This window comes from Bos indicus x Bos taurus, chromosome 12 (genome assembly GCF_003369695.1).
Source record: "Bos indicus x Bos taurus breed Angus x Brahman F1 hybrid chromosome 12, Bos_hybrid_MaternalHap_v2.0, whole genome shotgun sequence".
Classification (NCBI taxonomy): Eukaryota; Metazoa; Chordata; class Mammalia; order Artiodactyla; family Bovidae; genus Bos; species Bos indicus x Bos taurus.
Genome location: NC_040087.1, coordinates 5046546 through 5072524, shown reverse-complemented (window position 1 = coordinate 5072524; position 25979 = coordinate 5046546). Strand labels below are relative to the sequence as shown.

The window sequence follows — 25979 nt, the reverse complement described above, 5'->3', positions numbered from 1 at the left end:
AGTGAACCTCAACATTTTAGGAATCAGCGAACTAAAATGGACTGGAAAGGGTGGATTTAACTCAGTTGATCATTATATCTGTATCTGATATAGAACTGTACAAAAAAGATTTCACGACCCAGATAATCACGATGGTGTGATCACTGACCTAGAGCTAGACATCCTGGAATGTGAAGTCAAGTGGGCCTTAGAAAGCATCATTATGAACAAAGCTAGTGAGAGTGATGGAATGCCAGTGGAGTTATATCAAATCCTGAAAGATGATGCTGTGAAAATGCAACACTCAATATGCCAGCAAATTTGGAAAACTCAGCAGTGGCCACAGGAGTGGAAAAGGTCAGTTTTCATTCCAATCCCAAAGAAAGGCAATGCCAAAGAATGCTCAAACTACCACACAATTGCACTCATCTCACATGCTGGTAAAGTAACGTTCAAAATTCTCCAAGCCAGGCTTCAGAAATATGTGAACCGTGAACTTCCTGATGTTCAAGCTGGTTTTAGAAAAGGCAGAGGAACCAGAGATCAAATTGCCAACATCCACTGGATCATGGAAAAAGCAAGAGAGATCCAGAAAAACATCTACTTCTGCTTTATTGACTATGCCAAAGCCTTTGACTGTGTGGATCACAGTAAACTGTGGACAATTCTGAAAGAGATGGGAATACCAGACCACCTGACCTGCCTCTTGAGAAACCTGTATGCAGGTCAGGAAGCAACAGTTAGAACTGGACATGGAACAACAGACTGGTTCCAAATAGGAAAAGCAGTACATCAAGGCCATATATTATCACCCTGCTTATTTAACTTATATGCAGAGTACATCATGAGAAACGCTGGACTGGAAGAAACACAAACTGGAATCAAGATTGCCAGGAGAAATATCAATAACCTCAGATATGCAGATGACACCACCCTTATGGCAGAAAGTGAAGAGGAACTAAAAAAGCCTCTTGATGAAAGTGAAAGAAGAGAGTGAAAAAGTTGTCTTAAAGCTCAACATTCAGAAAACAAAGATCATGGCATCCGGTCCCATCACTTCATGGGAAATATATGGAGAAACAGTGGAAACAGTGTCAGACTTTATTTTCTTCGGCTCCAAAATCACTGCAGATGGTGACTGCAGCCATGAAATTAAAAAACGCTTACTCCTTGGAAGGAAAGTTATGACCAACCTAGATAGCATATTGAAAAGCAGAGACATTACTTTGCCAACAAAGGTTCATCTAGTCAAGGCTGTGGTTTTTTCTGTGGTCATGTATGGATGTGAGAGTTGGACTGTGAAGAAGGCTGAGCACCGAAGAATTGATGCTTTTGAACTGTGGTGTTGGAGAGGACCCTTGAGAGTCCCTTGGACTGCAAGGAGATCCAACCAGTCCATTCTGAAGGAGATCAGCCCTGGGATTTCTTTGGAAGGAATGAAGCTAAAGCTGAAACTCCAGTACTTTGGCCACCTCATGCGAAGAGTTGACTCATTGAAAAGACTCTGATGCTGGGAGGGACTGGGGGCAGGAGGAGAAGGGGACGACAGAGGATGAGATGGCTGGATGGCATCACTGACTCGACGGACATGAGTTGAGTGAACTCTGGGAGATGGTGATGGACAGGGAGGCTTGGCGTGCTGGGATTCATGGGGTCACAAAGAGTCGGACGTGACTGAGCGACTGAACTGAACTGAACTGTGGGCAGGAATCCCTTAGAAGAAATGGAGTAGCCATCATAGTCAACAAAAGAGTCTGAAAGGTAATACTTGGATGCAATCTCAAAAATGACAGAATGATCTCTGTTCATTTCCAAGGCAAACCATTCAGTATCACAGTAATCCAAGTTTATGCCCCAACCTGTAAAACTGAAGAAGCTGAAGTTGAATGATTCTTCGGAGACCTACAAGACTTTTTAGAACTAACACCCCCAAAAGATGTCCTTTTCATTATAGGGGACTGGAATGCAAAAATAGAAAGTCAAGAAATACCTGGAGTAACAAGCAAATTTGGCCTTGGAGTACAGAATGAAGCAGGGCAAAGGCTAATGTAATTTTGCCACAAGAACGCACTGGTCATAGAAAACACCCTCTTCTAACAACACAAGAGAAGACTACACATGGACATCACCAGATGGTCAATACCAAAATCAAATTGATTATATTCTTTGCAGCCAAAGATGGAGAAGCTCTATACAGTCAGCAAAAACAAGACCAGGACTTGACTGTGGCTCAGATTATGAACTTTTTATGGCCAAATTCAGATTTAAATTGAAGAATGTAAGGAAAACCAAATAGACCATTCAGGTATGACCTAAATCAAATCTCTTACAACTATACAGTAGAAGTGAGAAATAGATTCAAGGGTTTAGATCTGATACACAGAGTGCCTGATGAACTATGGATGGAGGTTCGTGACATTGCACAGGAGGCACATATAAGAAAAAGAAATGCAAAAAGGCAAAATGGTTGTCTGAGGAGGTCTTACAAATACTGTGAAAAGAAGAGAAGCTAAAGACAAAGCAGAAAGGGAAAGATACACCCATTTGAATGCAGAGTTCCAAAGAATAGCAAGGAGAGATAAGAAAGCCTTCTTCAGTGATCAGTGCAAAGAAATAGAGGAAAATAATAGGGTGGCAAAGACTAGAGATCTCTTTAAGAAATTTAGAGAAACCAAAGGAACACTTCATGAAAAGATGGGCAAGAGGGGACAGAAATGGTATGGACCTAACAGAGCAGAAGATATAAACAAGATGTGGCAAGAATACACAGAAGAACTGTACACAAAAGATCTTTATGACCCAGATAATCATGATGGTATGATCACTCACCTAGAGCCAGACATCCTGGAATGTGAAGTCAAGTGGGCCTTAGGAAGCATCACTATGAACAAAGCTAGTGGAGGTGATGGAATTCCAGTTGAGCTCTTTCAAATCCTGAAAGATGATGCTGTGAAAGTGCTGCACTCAATATGCCAGTATATTTGGGAAACTCAGCAGTGGCCATAAGACTTGAAAAGGTCAGTTTTCATTCCAATCCCAAAGAAAGGCAATGCCAAAGAATGTTCAAACTACCGCACAATTGCACTCATCTCACACGCTAGCAAAGTAACGCTCAAAATTCTCCAAGCCTGGCTTCAACAGTATATGAACTGTGAACTTCCAGTTCTTCAAGCTGGAATTAGGACCGGCAGAGGAACCAGAGATAAAATTGCATTAGATCATCGAAAAAGCAAGAAAGTTCCAGAAAAACATCTACTTCTGCTTTATTGACTATGCCAAAGCCTTTGACTGTGTGGATCACAATGAACTGTGGAAAATTCTTTAAGAGGTAGGAATACCAAGCCACCTGACGTGACTCTTAAGAAATCTGTATGCAGATCAGGAAGTAACAGTTAGAACTGGTCATGGAACAACAGAGTATTTCCAAATAGGAAAAGGAGTACGTTAAGGCTGTATATTGTCACCCTGCTTATTTAACGTATATGCAGTGTACATCATGAGAAACCCTGGGCTGGATGAAGCACAAGCTGAAATCAAGATTGCTGGGAGAAATATCAATAACCTCAGATATGCAGATGACACCACCCTTATGGCAGAAAGTGCCACTTGATGAAAGTGAAAGACGAGAGTGAAAAAAGTGGCTTAAAAATCAATGCTTAGAAAGTTAAGATCATGGCATCTTGTCCCATTACTTCATGGCAAATAGATGGGGAAACAGTGGAAACAGTGACAGACTTTATTTTGGGGGGCTCTAAAATCACTGCAGATGGTGACTGCAGCCATGAAATTAAAAGATGCTTGCTCCTTGGTAAAAAAGTTATGACCAAACTAGACAGCATATTGAAAAGCAGAGACATTATTTTGACAACAAAGGTCCATCTAGTCAAGGCTATGGTTTTTCCAGTGGTCATGTATGGATGTTAGATTTAGACTATAAAGAAGCCTGAGCACCGAAGAATTGATGCTTTTGAACTGTGCTGTTGGAGCACTCTTGAGAGTCCCTTGGACTACAAGGATATCAAACCAGTCCATCCTAAAGGAAATCAATCCTAAGTATTCATTGGAAGGACTGACGCTGAAGCTGAAACCCCAGTACCATGGCCACCTGATGTGAAGAACTGACTCACAGGAAAGACTCTGATGCTCAGAAAGATTGATGGTGGGAGGAGAAGGGGACGACAGAGGATGAGATGGTTGGATAGTATCACCTACTCAATGGACCTAAGTTTGAGTAAACTCCGGGAGTTGGTGACGGACAGGACGGCCTGCTGTGCTGCAGTCCATGGGGTCGCGGAGTCAGACACAACTGAGAGACTGAACTGAACTGATTGTTTTTGAGTGGAGGAAATTCACAGAGAAACTTTCAGATAAAATCTATTCTCTTTTAGTTGGATGTTTGAATGGTTTTAGATACCTGTCTTCTAATTTCAATACTAAAAGAATGAGAATTCAGTCATGCAGGTTTGTGGTCTCTGTGATTTAATCACAACTCAGCCTGTAACTGTCCTTGTGCCATTTTGTTTTATCATCAAAGCAATATGAATTCAATGCACTCCCTCTTTCCTGTAGCATTTGTCAAGGGTAATTATGATAGTATGGCTATTATGCCCTCCTGACATTTTTGTAGGCATTACAGATTACAAAATTTACTCACTGGAGCTGTCCAGGAGTCAGTAGAAATTCTGTAGAAAACCCAAAGTGTATTGAGAGTTTTTCTCCTTTGATTACTATTCTGATAATATAAATCTACTTTTAAAAACTAATTTTATATCATATTTCCATATCTGTATAATAATTGAAAACCAAATATCAGGATAAAATTTAATTGAATAGCTGTTTCCTATTGTAAAGCCTGGCTCAGTGACTAAAGTTTCTACCAAGAACCCACTGAAACCTAAATGTGGGCATGGTACTTAAAAGATATTATTTGAAACAAAGTGACAGGGGGTAATTTGCTATGCTACAAAAAAACATGCATTGATTTTCATTTAAAGAAACTGAAATAACACAGCAGAAGGATTCTACTGTGAAAAATATCAGAAAACAGTAAGATATATTTTCTTGCATTGTGTGTAAGATACCAATGTCACTTTTTAACACATGCTTAGCAGCAGTAGCAGCAGATTCAGTCACTTTTAGAGAACTTATATAACTTGGATGGATTGATACTTCGGCTTTGAAATTGCAAAGTGAAATGAAGTCACTCAGTCATGTCCAACTCTTTGCGACCCCATGGACTGTAGCCCACCAGACTCCTCTCTCCATGGGGATTCTCCAGGCAAGAGTACTGGAGTAGGTTGCCATTTCCTTCTCCAGGAAATCTTCCCGACCCAGGGATCGAACCCGGGTTTGAAATTGCAAAGGGCACCATAAATCCCAGTAATTAACATATGTATGTATTTGTGTATATGTACATATGTGTGTAAAGGCTTCTGTGGTGGCTCAGATGGTTAAGAATCTGCCTGCCATGCAGGAGACCTGGGTGTGATCCCAGGGTTGGGAAGATGCCCTGGAGGAGGGCATGGAAACACACTCCAGTGTTCTTGCCTGAAGTATCCCATGGACAGAGGAGCCTGGTGGTTTACTGTTCATGGGGCTGTGAAGATTCAGACATGACTGAGCTACTAACACAACATACAAAAATGTATCAAGTTTTTATTATTATTATTTATTAGTTCCACAACAGATCAATTGAAAAATATATTCAATTTCTTTTTAGATCTATGACTTTCAGTCTTCTCTCCTCCCACAATATTGATTTTATTTCATGAAGTAGAATGCTGCTATGTACTGAAGGGTTTGTATCCTACCACCGAATTCTTTCTTTGAAACCTAATCCCCAAGCTAATGGTATTTCGAGGTGAGGCCTTTGGGAGGTGTTAGGTCATGAGGGTGGAGCCCTCATGAATGGGATTAATGCTCTCGTTATGGAGGCCTCCTTCCTCCATGTGAGGACACAGAGGAAAAAAACAGCCTTCCCTGAACCAAAAGCTGGATCCTCTCCAGACTCTGAATCTGCAGGTGCCTTGATCTTAGGCGTTTTCTAAGCTTCCACCTCATGCAAAGAGTTGACTCATTGGAAAAGACTCTGATGCTGGTAGGGATTGGGGGCAGGAGGAAAAGGGGACGACAGAGGAAGAGATGGCTGGATGGCATCACTGACTCGATGGACGTGAGTCTGAGTGAACTCCAGGAGTTGGTGATGGACAGGGAGGTCTGGAGTGCTGCGATTCATGGGGTCGCAAAGAATCGGACATGACTGAGTGACAGAACTGAACTGAAGCTTCCAGAACTGTGGTAAATAAGTTTCTATTGCTTATTAGCTTCCAGTCTGTAGCAGTTTGTTATAGCAGCCCAAACAGACTAGGACAAGTGCCTTATACAAATGATTTATTTATTTATTTATTTTTAAGTCTTTTTTGGGGCGTATGCCGGGCTGCTTGCGGAATCTTAGTTCACTGAACAGGGATTGCAGCTTAGTTCCCTATGGCAGTGAAAGTGCTAAGTCCTAACCACTGGATCACCAGGGAATTTCCCGAAAAAAATGAGTTAATTTTAATATATTAAGACATAAAGCCCTAAAGAAACACAATGTGCGTGTGTATACTGAAGTTACTTTAAAAATGCCTTTGCTAACAATGCATATACCTATTGCTAATGTACAGTATATTTTATTGAAATTCAGTATCATATTTCTTAAAGGAAATATATGTCTGCCTTATTTTTTCTATTTGGGTGAAAAATGTAGTCAACTGCCTTTTGATCCATGTATAAAAACTGGATATTTTAATGTTAATACATTCATTTTCCAAAGGTGTAGGAAATTTATTAATACATGGTTTGAGATAATGCTGAATATCTGTGGATTTGAATCATCTATTCCAGCTATCTATAGTAAAAATATTCTCACTAAAAATATGCATGTGTTTGAAGCTACATTTACACATATGGAGATATACTTTCTTGTAAGAAATTATTTCTTTTCTCATTGTTAATCCAAATACTCATGTACATAAGTGCACATTTTTTAATAGTCCCCTAGTATACATGGGAATTTCAAGCAAATTTGCCATGCAGATGACATTAAAATATGATTATTATACATAAAAAGTTGAAAGTAATATAAGTTGAGAAGCTAGCAATCTGAGGAAATAAGGACAAAGAGTTACTATTTAGCAAGCATTACAAAAAATTCTATTTCACAGTTTTGGGTAACATTTAGAACAATCTTGGAGAAGGCAATGGCACCCCACTCCAGTACTCTTGCCTGGAAAATCCCATGGATGGAAGAGCCTGGTAGGCTGCAGTACATGAGGTCGCTAAGAGTCGGACATGACTGAGTGACTTCACTTTCAATTTTCACTTTCATGCATTGGAGAAGGAAATGGCAACCCACTCCAGTGTTCTTGCCTGGAGAATCCCAGGGATGGGGGAGCCTGGTGGGAGGCCGTCTATGGGGTCTCACAGAGTCGGACACGACTGAAGCGACTTAGCAGCAGCATCAGCAGAACAATCTTACACACATATTTTTCCTGGGTAATTTCAGTGTAGACTTCTACTCCTGGTATCAGTTTTAGTGATTTATGTACTAATCTCTGATACTAAGTTTAGCTTATTTATAAGCCATAGTATTGAAGACAACATTTTAATTTATTCATATCAATCTTGTTTCACTTTTCTAGCATCTACATTTTATTTTCCCTATTGTCACTCTGGACAGGTATCTGAGTATTCTATATTTTTTAAGTTTATAGGCTTTTTTTTTTTTCTTGACATTATGTATTAGTTTCCTAGGGTAAATGTAACAAAGTGCTACTGATTGGGTGGCTTCAAACACAGATTATTTCTCCTACAGTTCTGGTGACGTCCACACTCGAGGCAGCAGGGCCATGCTTTCAGAGTCCTAGGGCAGGACCACGCCTTGCCTCTTCCTGGCTTCTGGTGCCTGCTAGCAAACCCAGACGCATCAGTCCTGTGTCTGCCTCCATGGTCATATTGTGTTCCCTTTGTATGACTGTCTCTGTTTCTCTCTCTCTCTCTCTTTTTTTTTTTTTTCCTATAAGGACACCAGTCATTAGATTACGGCCATTCCTAATATTAACGGACATCATCTTAAGTAATAATGTCTGCAAAGATTCTGTTTCTAAATTAGGTCACATTCTGAGTTTTTAGGTGGACATGAATTTGGGAAGATGCTAATTTAGCCCAGTCTACCCTCTGGCCCCCAATTCATGTCTATCCAGTTTGAAAATCCATTACCCCCTTTCAACTTCACCCCACTGTCATAACCCTATCCAGCATGAACTCTAAGTCCTTAATCTCTTCTAGATATCAACTTGAGAAGTCCAAATATCAGCATCTAAATCAGGTGTGGCATGGTCCATCCTGAGGCAATATTTACTTCTTGCCACATACCTATCAAACTAGAAAACAAGTTGTCTGCTTCTAAAATAGTGGTGGAAGAAGCGTAGGCTAGACATTCTCATTCTGAAAGAGAAATTGGAAAGAATAAGGCATTACTAATCTAAAGGATCTGTGTGGATCACAACAAACTGTGGAAAATTCTTCAAGAGATGGGGATCCCAGAACACCTTACCTGCATCCTGAGAAATCTGTATGCAGGTCAAGAAGCAACAGTTAGAACTGGGCATGGAACAACAGACTGGTTCCAAATAGGGAAAGGAGTATGTAAAGGCTGTTTATTGTCACCCTGCTTATTTAACTCATATGCAGTGTATATCATACACTTTCCAGGGAGCCCTGTCGAACAATGTGGCCTCACCGTGGTCGTATTATGGGACTTGGCCGGTCTTAGGATCTTGTGCCTGAAAATAGCCTGAGGTGGCTCAGGTAGCAGAGCTAGGGTGCCAGTTCGTTCTCTGGCAGGGACCAGGGCCCTAGGGCCCAGGATTGGAAGGAGACCAAGGGGGCAGCAGCCCTGGAGGGACACCAGTGCTTCCTCTTTGACCCAGCTCTTCCCCTGTGCTGTTCCGTGTTTTCCCACCAGTCTCTGTTGCCAAAGTTGCTGCCCCAGCTATGAATATCTGCTTCTTCCAGAGAAATAAAGTTAGTTTCTATTTTATGTTAAAAAAAAAAAAAAATGCCAGGCTGGATGAAGCACAAGCTGGAATCAAGATTGCCAGGAGAAATATCAATAACCTTAGATATGCAGATGACACCACCCTTTATGGCAGAAAGTGAAGAAGAACTGAAGAGCCTCTTGATGAAAGTGAAAGAGGAGAGTGAAAAAGTTGGCTTAAAACTCAACATTCAGAAAACTAAGATCATGGCATCTGGTCCCATCACTTCAAGGCAAATATTTGGGGAAACAATGGAAACAGTGACAGACTTTATTTTCTTGGTCTCCAAAATCACTGCAGATTTTTACTGCAGCCATGAAATTAAAAGACATTTGCTTCTTGGAAGAAAAGCTATGACCAACCTAGAAAGCATATTAAAAAGCAGAGACATTACTTTACTGACAAATATCCATCTGGTCAAAGCTATGGTTTCTCCAGTAGTCATGTGTAGATGTGAGAGGTGGATGATAAAGAAAGCTGAGCACTGAAGAATTGATGCTTTTGAACTGTGGTGTTGGAGAAGACTCTTGAGAGTCCCTTGGACTTCAAGGAGATCCAACCAGTCCATCCTAAATGAAATCAGTCCTGAATATTCATTGGAAGGACTGATGCTGAAGCTGAAACTCCAATACTTTCGCCATCTGATGTGAAGAATTGACTCATTGATAAAGACCCTGATGCTGGGCAAGATTGAAGGCAGGAGGAGAAGGGGACAACAGAGGATGAGATGGCTGGATGGCATCACTGACTCGATGGACATGAGTTTGAGCAAGTTCTGGGAGTTGGTGATGGACAGGGAGGCCTGGTGTGCTGCAGTCCATGGGGTTACAAAGAGTCAGACAGACTGAATGACTGAACTGAATCTAAAGGAAGCTGACAACACAGCAGGGGAATTTCCATTAGCTTTCAAGGCCTGAAAGTAATCATCTGTGTTTTTAGTGTGTCTTAATGCTTTGTCCTGACCCTCTGCACTTAGCTCACCCTTCCTGGTCCCCGCATCGGTATCCTCGGAAACCCTGTCCCTGCGTTTTATCCCATATATGTCTCCTTCAGTTCAAATTGCAGTGTTTCTAGTGGAATGTAATTGTCAAAAATATTTGTCTTCTGTGGATGTTGAAGGGATCCATGCCATTAGATACACATCCATAGATTATTCCTTGATAATCCCGTTCCTAATTCTGACTTCTCTTGAGATGATTGAGTGGATCCATCACTTATATGCCAAATATCTGTAGCAAATGACTGTCCACCATTGTCCTTATTTTCAGAGCATGCTATCTGGATGAACAGAGACTTTTCCAAATCAAGTGATGGTTTCTTTTTGCTTGAAATTCCATTCCTGTTAATCTCTTTCACATTGTGCTATAACCAGCAAGGAGAAACCAGACCACACCTAATGCACTTTGCTAGGAAATCTCCTCATCTAAATATCCAAGTTCATTGATTATACATTCTACTTTGCACAGAATAATTTGGCCAGGTTTTCTGCCACTTATAACAACAATTGCCTTCCAGAGTCCGGTAACATTCCCGTATGAGGTCTCACAAGAAGCAACTGTACTGTTTGTACTTCTATCTACATTCTGTTCGTGATAACCACATAGGTTTCCTCTAAGATGACAGATGCTTTCTGTACAGCTCTCCTTGGCTTCTTCCTGAGCTCTCGGCAAAATCACCTTTAATGTCCATATTTCTTCCAGTAGCTTCCTTAAGGCAATTTAAGCTTTTTAAAAAACATAAATTTCAAAACCTTGCATCTTCTATCCATCACCCAATTCCAAAGTCACTTTTACATTTTTAGGTTATGTGTTAAGAGTAACACCTCACTTCTGGTACCAAAATCATTATTAGTTACCTAAAGCTGTCATAACAAAATACCATGAACTATGTGGCTTAAAATAATAGAAATTTATTCTCTCCCATTTCTGGAGATTAGTGGTTCCAGATCAAGGTATCTGAAGAAGAAAGTGGTAACCCACTCCAGTGTTCTTGCCTGGAAAATCCCATGGACAGTGGAGCCTGGCTCTCTACAGTCTGTGGGGTCGCAAAGAGTGAGATGTGACTGAGCGACTAATCCACCTAACCAACCAACCAATTATGGTATCATCAGGGCTCTGCTCCCTGATGGCTCTGGAGGCGGACTCTGTCTCTAGCTAGCTTCTGGTGATTGCCAGCAATCTTAGACACAGTACTCCAAACTTAACTTCCATTTTCACCTGGTGTGCCCCCTGTGTGACTGTCCCCCCTGTGTGACTGTCTCTGTGTCTTTTTTTCTTTTTTTCCTAAAAGGACAGCAGAGTTTGGAGGAGGGCCAACTATCATCCAGTATGACCTCATCTTTAATTACATCTTCAAGTACCCTGTTTCCAAAGGTCATAGATTCTGGGTGGTAATGAATATTTGGAGTACAATATCCAACCCAGTGCATAACCTTTAGCTTCTTTATCTCTAATTTGGATGTGGTGCATTTTTCTGAATAAAAAGTCTATACTTTATGTGACTTTGGTTATACTATTTTAAAAATATAAGATATGTTTTGACTATATCTGAAAATTGTTAGATGTTGATTTCTTTTTTTTTTTTGATCAAATATTATAGTGCCTTTTGTACAGTAAAATGGTCAGTGGATAGAAAAAAGTTAAGTTTGTGCTAGGACTGAAAATTTAAGAGAATCATGTCAAATTTATAAAAGACAAATGAACCTGGTAACAAAGTAAGAATAAATGAAGGTTGTAGACAGTAATTTTTTCTCATCTATCTTCAGCAAGAACTAAATTGTCTTTTCAGAATTTTCAATTGAGTACATAACAAGATGACTTACAGATTAATTCTTCTTCTTCCCCTAAACAAATACTCTATGTGTTCTGTATTCTCTTCACTGTGCTAAAAATCACAATAGGCATTATTTAAACACGTGCATGAGGCAGACTTATTTTCAGGTGTTTCCATCTGTTGTGGGAATATACTTTAAGAAGAAGAGAGAAACATACACAAATTAAACAGGAAGACAGAAGGGAAAAAAAATGAAACATCTGTAGGGCAACAGGGCAAAAAAAATGTTTGAGCTGCCCATTATTAACTACTCAGTCTGTTTTACATTGGATCCTGAATAATTACCTTGCAGGGGAGGGGCAAACAACAGATGTTGAATAAAGGTTGAAATAAGAAAATGAGATTATTTAGAAAATAAAGCTACTTTGGTCACCGGCAGGCATTTTTTTTTTTTTTTTTGTCAGAACTTTTAGGCAGCAATCAGTTTCATATATTAACTGCACATTTCAATAACATTAATGCAAATGAAATGTTCTTTTTTTAGTCTAAGTTGATCAATATATACCTAAGTTAGGTAGAAATTCAGAAAAAGCAAACAAAAACCCCAAAAGCCACATTGCCTTAATTTTATATTTAATAACTTATTTTATGGTGTGTGGAAAAAGAGTAGAAAATGTTATGGAAATGCATATGTTCATCATTAGTACTGTCAGTACATTCTAAAAATCAAAAGTTTCTAGGCAACTGAGTAAAGTGTTAAATATATTACACATAGTCTGTTGTTTCAAGTACCAAATAACATATATTGTGTAACTAACATTAAGGGAAAAAAATGCAATTAAAACTATTAAAGCCTTACTGTCTAGGTATATTGGACAGTTTGCAAGTTTAATTTTGATCCTGCTTTTTACATCTTCTTTATTGAAGAAAAGTTTTTATTTTATTTAGGAAAAATGACTCTATCAGCATCACAAGGTTATTTTCCCTATTGTCCTAGGCATTCGTATAGGTTAATTTGCATGTTTCTATCTCATCTAAACTGAAATACTCCAAACAAGTAATTTCCTTCCAATAAGATTGTCTTTTGTATTTGGGGAAATGCCAATAACCATGTCCATAAAGACTGATCCATCTAGAGAATTGTAATATAAAATTTGAAGTCAGTAGAGAAGGATTCATGATTCTATCGGCCCTATTTTCCAGCTTGGCTTTTCTATTTGTTAACTAAAAATATTTTATTTTTCAAGCATTCCCGACTTTGCTTTCCTTTGCTATCCTCACCCTACACACCATCACAAGTAGACTTCAGTCTGTTGATCTGCCTCCTCCAGGTGAGCAATTTCTTCATCTGCTAGCTTTCTTTCTGTAATCCGAATTTTACTTGTTAAATGATGGCAGTCAGAGGACTAGACACACATACATTATATATACATATATATACACATATATGCTTACACATATATGTATATATATCCAGGCAGAACTTGTAGACTATTTTTAAAGGAAAATAGCATAGTAAATAAGTAATTTATCCAGTGATATCTGTATTGGTACTGTTAGTATACCAGGAGAATCTATCTGATATTAAGGATTGAAAAGAGAATATAAATATTTGTTTATATTGTTGTTCATATTTACTATTCTTATGTGAGTTTAAGTGGCTCAATTCTTAATTATTTAATATAAAAAAATCTACTTGCACTAATTTCACTCAGGAAAGCCTGTAGGTAGGAAGGGCAAAGTAAGAAATTGATGGAATGAAAAGTAGATTGGGACAAGAAAAGGGAACTGATTATTTTCTTTGGATGTTATATGTGGGTATAGAGCAAACTTTCACTGTTTGGCACTGAAGAATTATGCTTTACCTGAGAAACTGGATCCCCAAATTCTTGTTTCCTTTTGGAAAGACAATTTCATTTTGTATTAGATAAGTGTTATTTTGTAGAAATGCTTTAAAGGCTCCTTTACATCTTACCTTGTAAAATGTTTACACATCACACTAATACAGATTTTTATACATATATATATATATATATTTCTGTGCTTGAAAAATATACATGTATGTGATAACAGTATAACTACCCCTGTTGTGTTTATTTGTGTAGCTTTACTGATGCCAGAAAAAGATTGCATTATTTTTGCATGGAAATGAATGGAGTTTGGAGAGAAAATTAAAAAAAGGCCTTATCCACAGAACTATAGAGTCAAAAAGTTATATTTGTTCCTGATTTTGGAGGGTGAACTGGAAAGTTTGACAATGTGGATGTACAGACATACTCTCTCTCTCTCACACACACACATACACACATCTATAAAAAGTTTTTTTTATTACCCTTAAATAGTTGTGATTTCACATTCATTAAATTGCTATCCACTTGGGTAAAAGAGTTTTATTTTCCAGTTCTGTGAAAATTGAATCAAAGATAATATTTATATCCATAGAGCAGTTCAGTTTGTAAAATGTACGTTTCTGTTTGTCATTTTGTGTATTCTTAAAATTCTTTCTCTCTCAGTCTGAGACCCACTTTCTGTTCATGTACGTGGGTGTGCTCCCCGTGCCTGTGTGTGTGGGTGCACACCTGTGCTTCCCATGGCCAGCTTCCAGCTTGAAACATGGAGCCATCTGGGCACTGTGACTGAGCACCAGGAAAACCAGTAGGTGATGTTACGTGGATTAGACCGTTTTTGTTTAATATTCACTAAATGGTTCTTGAAGATTTGTGCCCTTAAGCAAGGCTCCTTCCATTCATTTCCATCTGGTACAGAAATGCGTTCCTTTATCGTGTGTACAAAGGGTGCGTGCATAATGGTATGCACAGTTGCTTTTCAGTTGTATTTATTTGTTGATTATTATCGGACATATTGGGGTTATCTTACTATCTCTAACTTATATAGTTCTTTTAGGGTATCAAAATAGTGAAGCTAGTATAAAATTCTTCAATTTAGAACTCAACTGTTGGAGCTCACTGAATGCAATCTTTTCTACTTTTATATACAATATATATATTTCCTTTATTATTCTACTACAATTATTATATGTAATACAATCATCATATATATGTAAGTTATTCAGTAATCAGAATAACTCTCTTTTTGTTTAAATCACTACCTCCAAAATGTGTGGTTTCTCTTTTTTAAAAATATTTACTTATTTGGCTGTGTCAGATCTCAGTTGTGTCATGAGGGACCTTTTGTTGCGACTCACGGACTCTCTGGTTACAGTGCACGGACTTATTTGCTCTTTGGCCATGTGGGACCCTAGTTCCCCAACCAGGAATCGAACCTGCATCCCTTGCATAGCAAAGCAGATTTTTAACCACTGAACCACTGGGAAAGCCCTGAAAGTGTGTGGTTTCTATAGCTACAGCTCTTATGTTTATGCATAATAAGTAGTTCAGTGACCTAACATTAGACTGCATACTTTTAAAAGAAATGCTTAATCTCAAAACACATCATTTATATTTGAAATTTTATGCAAAATTATTTACAGATATATGTTATTAATAGTAAAATGACTACCTAATAGATAGGAAAGTTCTATTTTTCTGCTTACTCCTAATTTAGAAGTTTCCCAGTGTATAACAGTACTTAATACTATAATCATATTTATAATAATTACCTAGATAATTTTCTTCTGTGATCATGTATATTTTTATTGATTCAATTAATAAACATTAAAACATTTTATTAGAAATTTGCCAAGTTAAATAGTAAAATTTAATTTTAATTTAGCATGGACTTTGTATTTTAATACTAGGTAATATTAGGTTGAGAAACATACTCATCTGAACCTCAAAAATAAAAATAAGTCACCTAAAAATTTAAGTCACCTTATAGCAGAAAGTGAAGAAGAACTAAAGAGTCTCTTGATGAAAGTGTAAGAGGACAGTGAAAAAGTTGGCTTAAAACTCCACATTCAGAAAACTAAGATCATGGCATCTGGGCCCATCACTTCATGGCAAATAGATGGGGAAACAGTGGAAACAGTGTCAGACTTTATTTTATGGAGCTCCAAAATCACGGCAGATGGTGACTGCAGCCATGAAATTAAGACACTTGCTCCTTGGAAGGAAAGTTATGACCAACCTAGACAGCTTATTAAAAAACAGAGACATTACTTTGCCAACAAAGGTCTGTCTAGTCAAAGCCATGGTTTTTCCAGTAGTCATGTATGGATGTGAGAGTTGGACCATAAAGAAAGCTGAGCTCTGAAGAATTGATGCTTTTGAACTGTGGTGTTGGAGAAGACTCTTGAGTCCCTTGGACAGCAAGGAGATCTAACCAGTCTGTCCTAAAGGAAATCAGTCCTGAGTGTTCATTGGAAGGACTGATGCTGAAGTGGAAGCTCCAATACTTAGGCCACCTGATGTGAAGAGCTGACTCATTGGAAAAGACTCTGATGCTGGGAAAGATGCTGGGAGGAGAAGGGGACGACAGAGGATGAGATGATTGGATGACATCACGGACTCAAAGGACATGAGTTTGAATAAACTCCGTGAGTTGGTGATGGACAGGAAAGCCTGGTGTGCTGCAGTCCCATGGGGTTGCAAAGAGTAGAAATCGACTGAGCGACTTAACTGAACTGAAAAATTTAAGATTAGAGTCATACTTTCTCAATTCAAGTTTCCTCTCCTTTGAGCAGACAGTTTATATTCCTGACTATGTGTCATGACAGATTGTATTAATACATTCTCCAACTGACTTAAATACTATAATGCTCTAAAGGAATGTTAGAGTTCCGTTACAAAATCACTGCCATTTCCTAAAGATTACAGAGATTTGCTGAAAAAGAATGTGTACAGATTAGACTTGTTAGAATTTGTTTGTTGTTGGTGGTGGTATTGTTGCTTGTTGTTCTTCTTTTGTTTTTCTTTTTTTTTATGATAGAATTGTCTAGTAAGTGTATTTAGGCCAGATTAAGGAGGGCTTTGAACAACAAACTGAGTAGTTCAGATTATGACTATTTTTTTTTCATTATGACCATGGAATTGTTAAGCAGCTACTCAAAAATGACTTTGACAGCACAAAGGATCACTTCTTTCTGAGACTGAGCATACGTATTTTTAAAGGGAAAAGCTCAAATACAGTATACTCAATTTAAAAAAGACTGTCTCTATGAATTTCTCCTGTGGTTTCAATATGGATTTCCTTTTAGATTAGTTTAGATTGCGAGTCTGAAAATAAAATAAGTTCTCATATACTTACAGTTATTTCCCTGTTATTATTACTCAGGCACTTTATGTTTATCATCTCTTCTATGCTTTGGGTTTAGTTGATTATTAATTAAACATCAGAAAATGCTCTCCAAGATAAGAAAGTACTTAAAACACCACTGTAGGCACCTTTTGATGTTTATACTGCATTATGTGTGCATATGTTTCATATCCTTTTAAAACACGTTTTAATCTTTGCTCTGATTCAAGAATAGCTTTTTCCAATAGTGTTTTGATGCTCGGTTTGATTACACATCAGGGTGACCCAGAAGGCCCTGTATCCTCTCTTTCTGTATGTGAGTTTCATACTTTTTTCCCCAATATCTTTGCTTCAGTCTGTTTTAATGATTACAAAATGTTAAAGCTATTACTAGAAAAATGGCCTGTTATTGTCAGTAAAACCCATGATAACATGCATTTATGTATATTTACTCTAGAACATGGATATTGAGTATATTGACTTTGCCTATATATTCATTCTTGGGGTTACCTACTCTTACAGAGTAAAAAACACCAGCTTTGTAAACTTGCAGTTATAGTAAATGTAATAAGAACTAACTTAATGATTTTAGAGCTGTAATTCCAAGAACAGGCTTTATTTAAAATGTCAATTAAAATGTCACTGTCTCTTTTCCTAGTGTTTATATATTTTGAACTATAATAATAGTAGCCATGATAGAGGTAGTATTAGCAACTTCGTGGTAGGAGTTGTTTTAGTATGATGAGGGCCCAGTTGTTTTGGTTCAAAAGACCTGTTTGTTTTTCTGAATCTACCTTGACTATTTATCAAGTTTAATAGTTCTCTTAGAAAGATTTCTCTAACAGGACGCATTTTTGGTGAAAATACATATTTATTGTCATTGTGCATGTGGATACATTCATATTGAGCATATTTAGATTCAATTTATTTTAAATGATTGTAATAAGTAATTTTATAGGAATTATATATATTGATAATCATAGTTTCATCTATTTTCACCAGTTTTAAATCTTAAAAGAAAACATGTTTTGTATTAGTTATTTATTTTTAAAAATTACATTTAAAAAAATACTGACCCAAGACACTCATCAGTTCTTTTGGAACTATGTCCACCTAATTGAAGGTAACCAAACTGAAACTTTAGTTCTATCTCTAGAGTAGAGTTCTATGAATTTAATGAATACCTTTTGGAGATCAGAATGTCATTAAAATATAACAGTATTAAAATCTTTTTTAAAAAATCCACCTTCTGGGGCTCCCAAATCCTACTGTCAGGCATTGATTACTAAATAATAAGTAGGAGAGATTAGTTGCATCTGAGTTAACTGTTTTCTGAGAATGCTAAAAATGATACCAATTCTGTTTATTTGTCTCTAGCAATTAAAAACAAACCAGTGATAGAAACAAATGAACAGTGAGACTTACACTGGTAAATAGATGTTCATCTGAACAGAAATCAGATAGCAGACAGGACAGAAAAACACTAAAAAGACGATCTTGCTTGCTTCTTACAAAGCGTTTGGCTTAACATGCGTGTTTTCATTGACCTTCTTTGCAGAATTACCGCTTTGCTAGGAGAACGACTTGAATTTTAGATGTATTCATCCATGTCATCAACAGTGGTGTCATTATCAGAGATACGGTTAGTTACACAGGTGATAAAACAGAAGGAAAATGTCTCTTCCATAGTAGTATATGTGAATAGTCTTGGGTCTGAAATTCACAGTATTATTTAAGTTGCTAGAAATTTAAATTTGTCCTTGTAAACCAAACAGCTTTTACTAACTACTGCACACCAGAGTGTAGGTTTCTCACTGCATATAAATCAGGAATTTTGGAAGTTGCATTAACCCTTTTAAGAATCTAATATTACAAAGACTTATTAGTTAATTCATATTGATGGAAGCTAGCAGATACACCATAAAACACTGAGGCAGCTACCTTAAATCAAAAGAGAGAAACTGGTACATTTGACCCAACCATGCAGTAGGAAAAAAATAAAAAAAGACAGAAGGAGAATCTAGGAGAGAAGAAAAAACTTATAGATGCTGACATGTAGGTTTTTGTAGAATACTGTTTTTGTAATTTAAAATTATAAAGAGATAATTATTTAAATATAGATTTTAATGTCAATAACGGTATCATTAGTTTAAAAAATTATCTTAAGTGGAAAATATTCTGACTTCCATGTTTCAGTGCATATATGTCAGGTAGGATTTGTTTGTATTATTGAAAATGGTGCCAATAATAAGATAATTCTCAATAATAAATAGATAACTTTGGAATTTTATATAAATATAGTATTTAACAGATCTGATGTTACTTTAAGGACTGTGTATCTCATAGCAAAAGAGAGCTATTATACATAATTTTGTTAGGTCCTGGGATCGTTCTGAAAACGGACATTACATTCTCATAAATGAGCTGAGTAATTTGTAAGGAGTGGTCATCTATATTATAGATAGCCAATAGTATTTGATACTTTTTCAGTGTAATCTTCCTTTATATCCATGGTAGCATTCTGTTCAAATTCAGAAGTGAGACTGTTGAGTGTGTTCTCAAAGAATAGAGCATGAAAGAATATACCAGGACCTCAGAGTCTTGATCCTCAATGAGGCAGATAGATTAAAATATAAGAGGCATGGAGTAATGCTTAAAAACTAATACAATAGGAAAATTGAGGCATTATCTTTGTCCAAAATAGAAATGTATTTTGGAAAATGTTTTCAGGAATTTTCATTTATTTTTCTAAGTAGCCAGAATAAATTTTGAAATGTTTCTGAGATTTAATATCTTCTTCATTTGTAACATTTTCCTTGCCTTGTTGGAGTATCATTACTTCTCTCCTAGATACCTATCAGAGAAGGCAATGGCACCCTACTCCAGTACTCTTGCCTGGAAAATCCCATGGATGGAGGAGCCTGGTCGGCTGCAGTCCATGGGGTCGTTAAGAGTCGGACACGACTGAGCAACTTCACTTTCACTTTTCGCTTTTATGCATTGGAGAAGGAAATGGCAACCCACTCCAGTGTTCTTACTTAGAGAATTCCAGGGACGGGGTAGCCTGGTGGGCTGCTGTCTATGAGGTTGCACAGAGTCGGACAGGACTGAAGCAACTTAGCAGCAGCAGATACCTATAATGATCTTATTTCTTCTAGCCCTTCCGTCTTCTGACCTTCCAGAATACTTAATCTTCCTGATATGGGATCATATGCAATCTTATGGTTGGTTAATAAATAACAGTTAGAACTGAACATGGAACAGACTGGTTCCAAATTGGGAAAGGAGTACATCAAGGCTGTATATTGTCACCTTGCTTATTTAACTTATATGCAGAGTACATCATGTAAAATGCCAGGCTGGGTGAAGCACAAGCTGGAATCAAGATTGCCAGGAGAAATATCAATAAACTCAGATATGCAGATGACACCACCCTTATGGCAGAAAGTGAAGAACTAAAGAGTGTCTTGATGAAAGTGAAAGAAGAGAGTGAAAAGTTGGCTTAAAGCTCAACATTCAGAAAACTAAGATCATGGCATCTGGTTCCATCACTTCATGGGAAATAAATGAAGAAACAGTGGAACAGTGGCAGACTTTATTTTTGGGGGCTCCAACATCACTGCAGATGGTGACTGCAGCAATGAAATAAAAAGACAGTTCCTCCTTGGAAGAAAATTTATGACCAACCTAGACAGCATATTAAAAAGCAGAAACATTACTTTGCCAACAAATGTCTGTCTAGTCAAGGCTATGGTTTTTTCAGTAGTCACGTATGGATGTGAGAGTTGGACTATAAAGAAAGCTGAGCACCCAAGAATTGATGCTTTTGAACTGTGGTTTGGAGAAGATTCTTGAGAGTGCCTTGGACTGCAAGGAGATCACCAGTCAATCCTAAAGGAAATCAGTCCTAAATATTCATTGGAAGGACTGATGCTGAAGCTGAAACTCCAATTCTTTGGCCACCTGGTGAGAAAAACCGACTCATTGGAAAAAATTATGATGCTGGGAAAGATCGAAGGCGGGAGGAGAAGGTGACGACAGAGGATGAGATGGTTGGATGACATCACCGACTCAATGGGCATGAATTTGAGTAAACTCCAGGAGCTGGTGATGGATAGGGAGGCCTGGCGTGCTGCGGTCTAGGGGATCGCAGAGTCAGACATGGCTGAGCGAATGAACTGAACTAAATAATAACAGCAAATTTGAGAAAGCAGGAAGAGAGATAAAGTAGATGTAGGAAGAAAAAGATATTTTCTAATTCAGAATTATGAAATGCAGGATTTATATTGTTAATATAAATATCTGTTGACTCATCACACATTAAGGCTTTCTTTAGTTTAGAAGTGGGATGTAAGCAGATTGGGGTAGCCCTGGAGTTGGAATGATGGTGCCAGAGTCATGCCAGGTCCTTGGTGCTCTGTTGGAAACATATCCTGGTTGCAGCCAAAATGCTGTATGTTTCCAGAAGTAGTGTTGATTTGAATACTACTTGCCCTGTGGCCATCCCAATTTTTTATATTCATAACTGTTGCTGAGGAGTGTTCCAATAGAGCTCCTAGAAATCTGATCCATGCAGTAAACTGCTCAGATACTTACATTAGGCTCCATGGCCTGCTGCATTAAATTTGGTCCTTTATTCACAGCTTTGCCACTTTCTTTTAAATTCTAGCCAATTTTTCCTTTGTAATTTTATTTTTGGTATTACAGTCTATGTCCTTCCACCTATGCAGCTGGTCTCTCATTATCCCGTGAAGCGCACATTTCTCTGTGATGACTGTTGCACGTTCTGCTATCTTTACCTAGATCACCCTCTCCCTACTCTCCACCGTCTGTTGAAACCATGATCATCTTTTGAGTTGCACATCAAGCACTATCTCTTGTACAAAGCCTTTCACAATATTACAATCTATGCTTTTCTCTGCATTTCTGTCATTTGTTTTCCTATCAGTTCAGTCAGTTCAGTCGCTCAGTCATGTCCGACTCTGAGACCCCATGAACTGCAGCACGCTAGGCCTCCCTGTCCATCACCAATTCCTGGAGTTTACCCAGATTCATGTGCATTGAGTTGGTGATGCCTTCCAACCATCTCATCCTCTGTCGTCCCCTTCTCCTCCTGCCCCCAATCCCTCCCAGCATCAGGGTCTTTTCCAGTGAGTCAGCTCTTCTCATCAGGTGGTCAAAGTATTGGAGTTTCAGCTTCAGCATCAGTCCTTCCAATGAACACCCAGGACTGATCTCCTTTAGGATGGACTGGTTGGATCTCCCTGCAGTCCAAGGGACTCTCAAGAGTCTTGTCTTCCCATAACATATATGTCTTCCTATAACATAGTTTAAATTATAATTGCTCATGAATTATTTTCCCTATCCTAATTTCAAATCAAGTTTCTAGCTTCCAGTCAAAGTGTAAACTCCTTGGTGAAAAGATACAGCCTTCCAGACAGGTGAATTTTAGAGGTGGATAAATATGCATTCATTTAGCACACCGCTTTACTTGACATAACACCTATTCCACAAAATTCTATCGAAGATGCCTTTGCTTAAAAACTTCCAATGCACAAAGCTGGTGTTAGTTCATTCTTACCTTATGAATGATTGAATATACTTTTTTTTTTTTTTTTGACTGCTGAATCACACACATCTACTACTCTCACTGAATTTAAGCTGTCTTTAATCTGGTGGAGCATTTGAGTTATATTGTTTCCCTTGAGAGGTCATGTCAGAGTCCTTTATTCAAAAAACAAAAGTAAAAACAAACAAACAAACACACAAACAAACAAAAAGCCTTGTTCCAGTTACTATAGAATTGAGCTTCAGAGTCAGTTCTCCTCAGGGTACCTGTTAAGAAAGAGATGGCCCCATTTATCTGTAACTTTACTTCCAGGGTTCTGCTTCTGCCCCAGGTGATGACTGCATCTCCGGGATGGGATCAGGGGAGGGGAGCAGCTATGTTTTGAAAGTTAATTCAGAACAGTGTGCCACAAGACACAGTTACATTTGTGCCACAGGTTCCCAATGCATGGTCTAGACCCTCATTTTTTGATTTTTAATTTCTGGTGCTTCCATATCAGATTTCCTATAAGGAAATAAAATCCTTTTGCTTTTATCCCTTAATATATGTTCCCCTTTAATTTCTTTTTTCTTCATCTCAGAGCATTATCTGTGATTGTCAACATTTATACCAGAAAATTCATTGTGGGAGACCTATTATTATGTCCAAAGGGTCACAAACACTCAAAACCATCCCTGAAGCTGTCCAGGTGCATTGAATAGTAATATGAATACTCCAGGCACTCCAGATACCCAGTTGCAATTGCATTCAGTTGAATGTGATATAGATCAGTGGTTTCTGGTGTCTGAATGCAGCCGGGACAATACATTCTGAAACATTGTATGATGCAAGTGCTCACCAGAGGACTGGTACTTCAAAGCTGTCGCGGTTTTGACTATTTGATAGCATTATACCAACTTCCTCTTCAAAATGTGCTCTCTGCCTATCAAAAGCAAATAAATGACATTTAACAACTGAGGTCAAATCTGGAAGCCAAATTGGCAGTACACCCACCTAAAATATATACGTTTATCTCATAGTATTTTTATTTTATGAACTATGTTCCTAAATCCAGGAAACAATTTAATTCCTGGAGTCTATACACAATGTTATATCATGATATATCACTGGCAAAATGTAACAGGCATCCTCAGGAAATGAGCAAATGAGCATGTTGTAATGATACATGATCTTACATTAAAAAGCAAAAGAAGCAAAAACACATCCCACATCTATGCATTTGTATATCAGTTATTTGATGAGTAGAACAACCTAGATCACTGTGCACAAGTGAGAAACACGGGAAATACAAGGCAATAGATGAAAGATCACTTAGCTAAAGAAAAGTGACTGTTCTCTGATGCCACAGTTTCCCCCTTTTCTTCCCTGAATAATGGATACACCAAGCGTATTAAAAATTGTGCTAAAATTAATCCTGGCAGTCATGTGAACACTAGCAGAAAAAAAAGTGTGATAAAATTATTAGGATACTCCTTTTTTTCCCCTGACACAGAGAAAGATGTTTTGAGACAACTTTCTAACACTGCCTTGGGAAATAATATTGAAACTGGAATTTTTAGCCACTTCATAGTTAGATAGAGGGAAATCAGAAGGTTTATTTTTAACTAATGTGCTAGTAAATGGAACATAGAAATCATAAATGAAAATAATTGAATGAATAGATTGTTAAAGTGCTATTTATATGGAATGACTCACCCTATCATCGTAACAAGTGTAAGGAGTTTACAGGATGGTAAAGGGAAATAAAGATTGCAGGAAGAAATATCAATAACCACATATGTGCAGATGACACCACCCTTATGGCAGAAAGTGAAGAGGAACTAAAAAGCCTCTTGATGAAAGTGAAAGTGGAGAGTGAAAAAGTTGGCTTAAAGCTCAACATTCAGAAAACAAAGATCATGGCATCCGGTCCCATCATTTCATGGGAAATAGATGGGGAAACAGTGGAAACAGTGTCAGGCTTTACTTTTCTGGGCTCCAAAATCACTGCAGATGGTGACTGCAGCCATGAAATTAAAAGACGCTTACTCCTTGGAAGGAAAGTTATGACCAACCTAGATAGCATATTCAAAAGCAGAAACATTACTTTGCCAACAAAGGTCCGTCTAGTCAAGGCTATGGTTTTTCCTGTGGTCATGTATGGATGTGAGAGTTGGACTGTGAAGAAGGCCGAGTGCCAAAGAATTGATGCTTTTGAATTGTGGTGTTGGAGAAGACTCTTGAGAGTCCCTTGGACTGCAAGGAGATCCAACCAGTCCATTCTGAAGGAGATCAGCCCTGGGATTTCTTTGGAAGGAATGATGCTAAAGCTGAAACTCCAGTACTTGGGCCACCTCATGCGAAGAGTTGATTCATTGGAAAGACTCTGATGCTGGGAGGGACTGGGGGCAGGAGGAGAAGGGGATGACAGAGGATGAGATGGCTGGATGGCATCACTGACTCGATGGACGTGAGTCTGGGTGAACTCCGGGTGTTGGTGATGGACAGGGAGGCCTGGCGTGCTGCGATTCATGGGGTGGCAAAGACTCGGACACCACTGAGCGATTGAACTGAACTGAACTGAAAGGGAAATAAGTGAATAATCATCAACATTGTCAAAAAAGCAGAGAATGGTTTATGGTAGAAAGCTGTCGGTTCATAGGATGTTATGAATTGTGTCAATTTACTGAAAGATACATTTTATTTGAGGTTATTGAACTGTATTCTGACTAGAATTTTAGTTAGTATTGGTGTTTTGTATTGGTATTTAGTACTTGTATTTTAGTGTTGGTGTTTTTTCTGTTGGAATGTATTTGGATTAATTGTAATTTGTTGTGTTCATAGAGAAGTGTGCATCCTTGTGTGAAATTGTCTGTATGTGTGTGTGTGTGTGTGTTTGTGCTGAAGAAAGAAAAAAACAGCAAAGCAAGATGTGGTTACATCATTAAAAACTTTCAGTAGAAAACTGGTATATATGAACTGTCTGTGTAAGGTTCTGGTTTGTCATTGTTTACTGACAGATAATCTGTGAGAGGGGTCAATTTAGATTCTGCAGAGTTCATCTCCAGAACACTTGGGCCAGCCACGAATATAGATGGGTGCCAGCTCCCTGCTTTCCCAGACAGCTAATTAGGTGTTATGAAAGCTTACATTGGTGAAAGAAGGTCAAGTGAGAAGTGAAGTCGCTCAGTCCTGTCCAGTTCTTTGTGACCCCTTGGACTGTAGCCCACCAGGCTCCTCCATCCATGGGATTTTCCAGGCAAGAATACTGGAGTGGGTTGCCATTTCCTTCTCCAGGGGATCTTCCTGACCCAGGGGTCGAACCTAGGTCACCCGCATTGCAGGCAGACTTGCAGGCAGATGCTTTACCATCTGAGTCACCAGGGAAGCTCGAAAGAAGGTAAACT

The 25979-nt window shown here is 38.2% G+C and overlaps 1 protein-coding gene across 3 annotated transcripts in view; it reads left to right on the top strand.

The window, feature by feature from the left end:
• PCDH17 (protocadherin 17) overlaps positions 1-25979 on the top strand; it is a 121185-nt gene that overhangs the window by 84991 nt on the left and 10215 nt on the right. For 2 of the 3 annotated variants that reach the window (XM_027557105.1, XM_027557104.1), the window contains exon 4: positions 13079-13162. The exons of the other annotated variant lie outside the window; for it this stretch is intronic. In XM_027557105.1, the coding sequence (XP_027412906.1) occupies positions 13079-13162 (84 nt within the window). The remainder of the gene's footprint in view (positions 1-13078; positions 13163-25979) is intronic. 3 annotated transcript variants of the gene reach the window in all.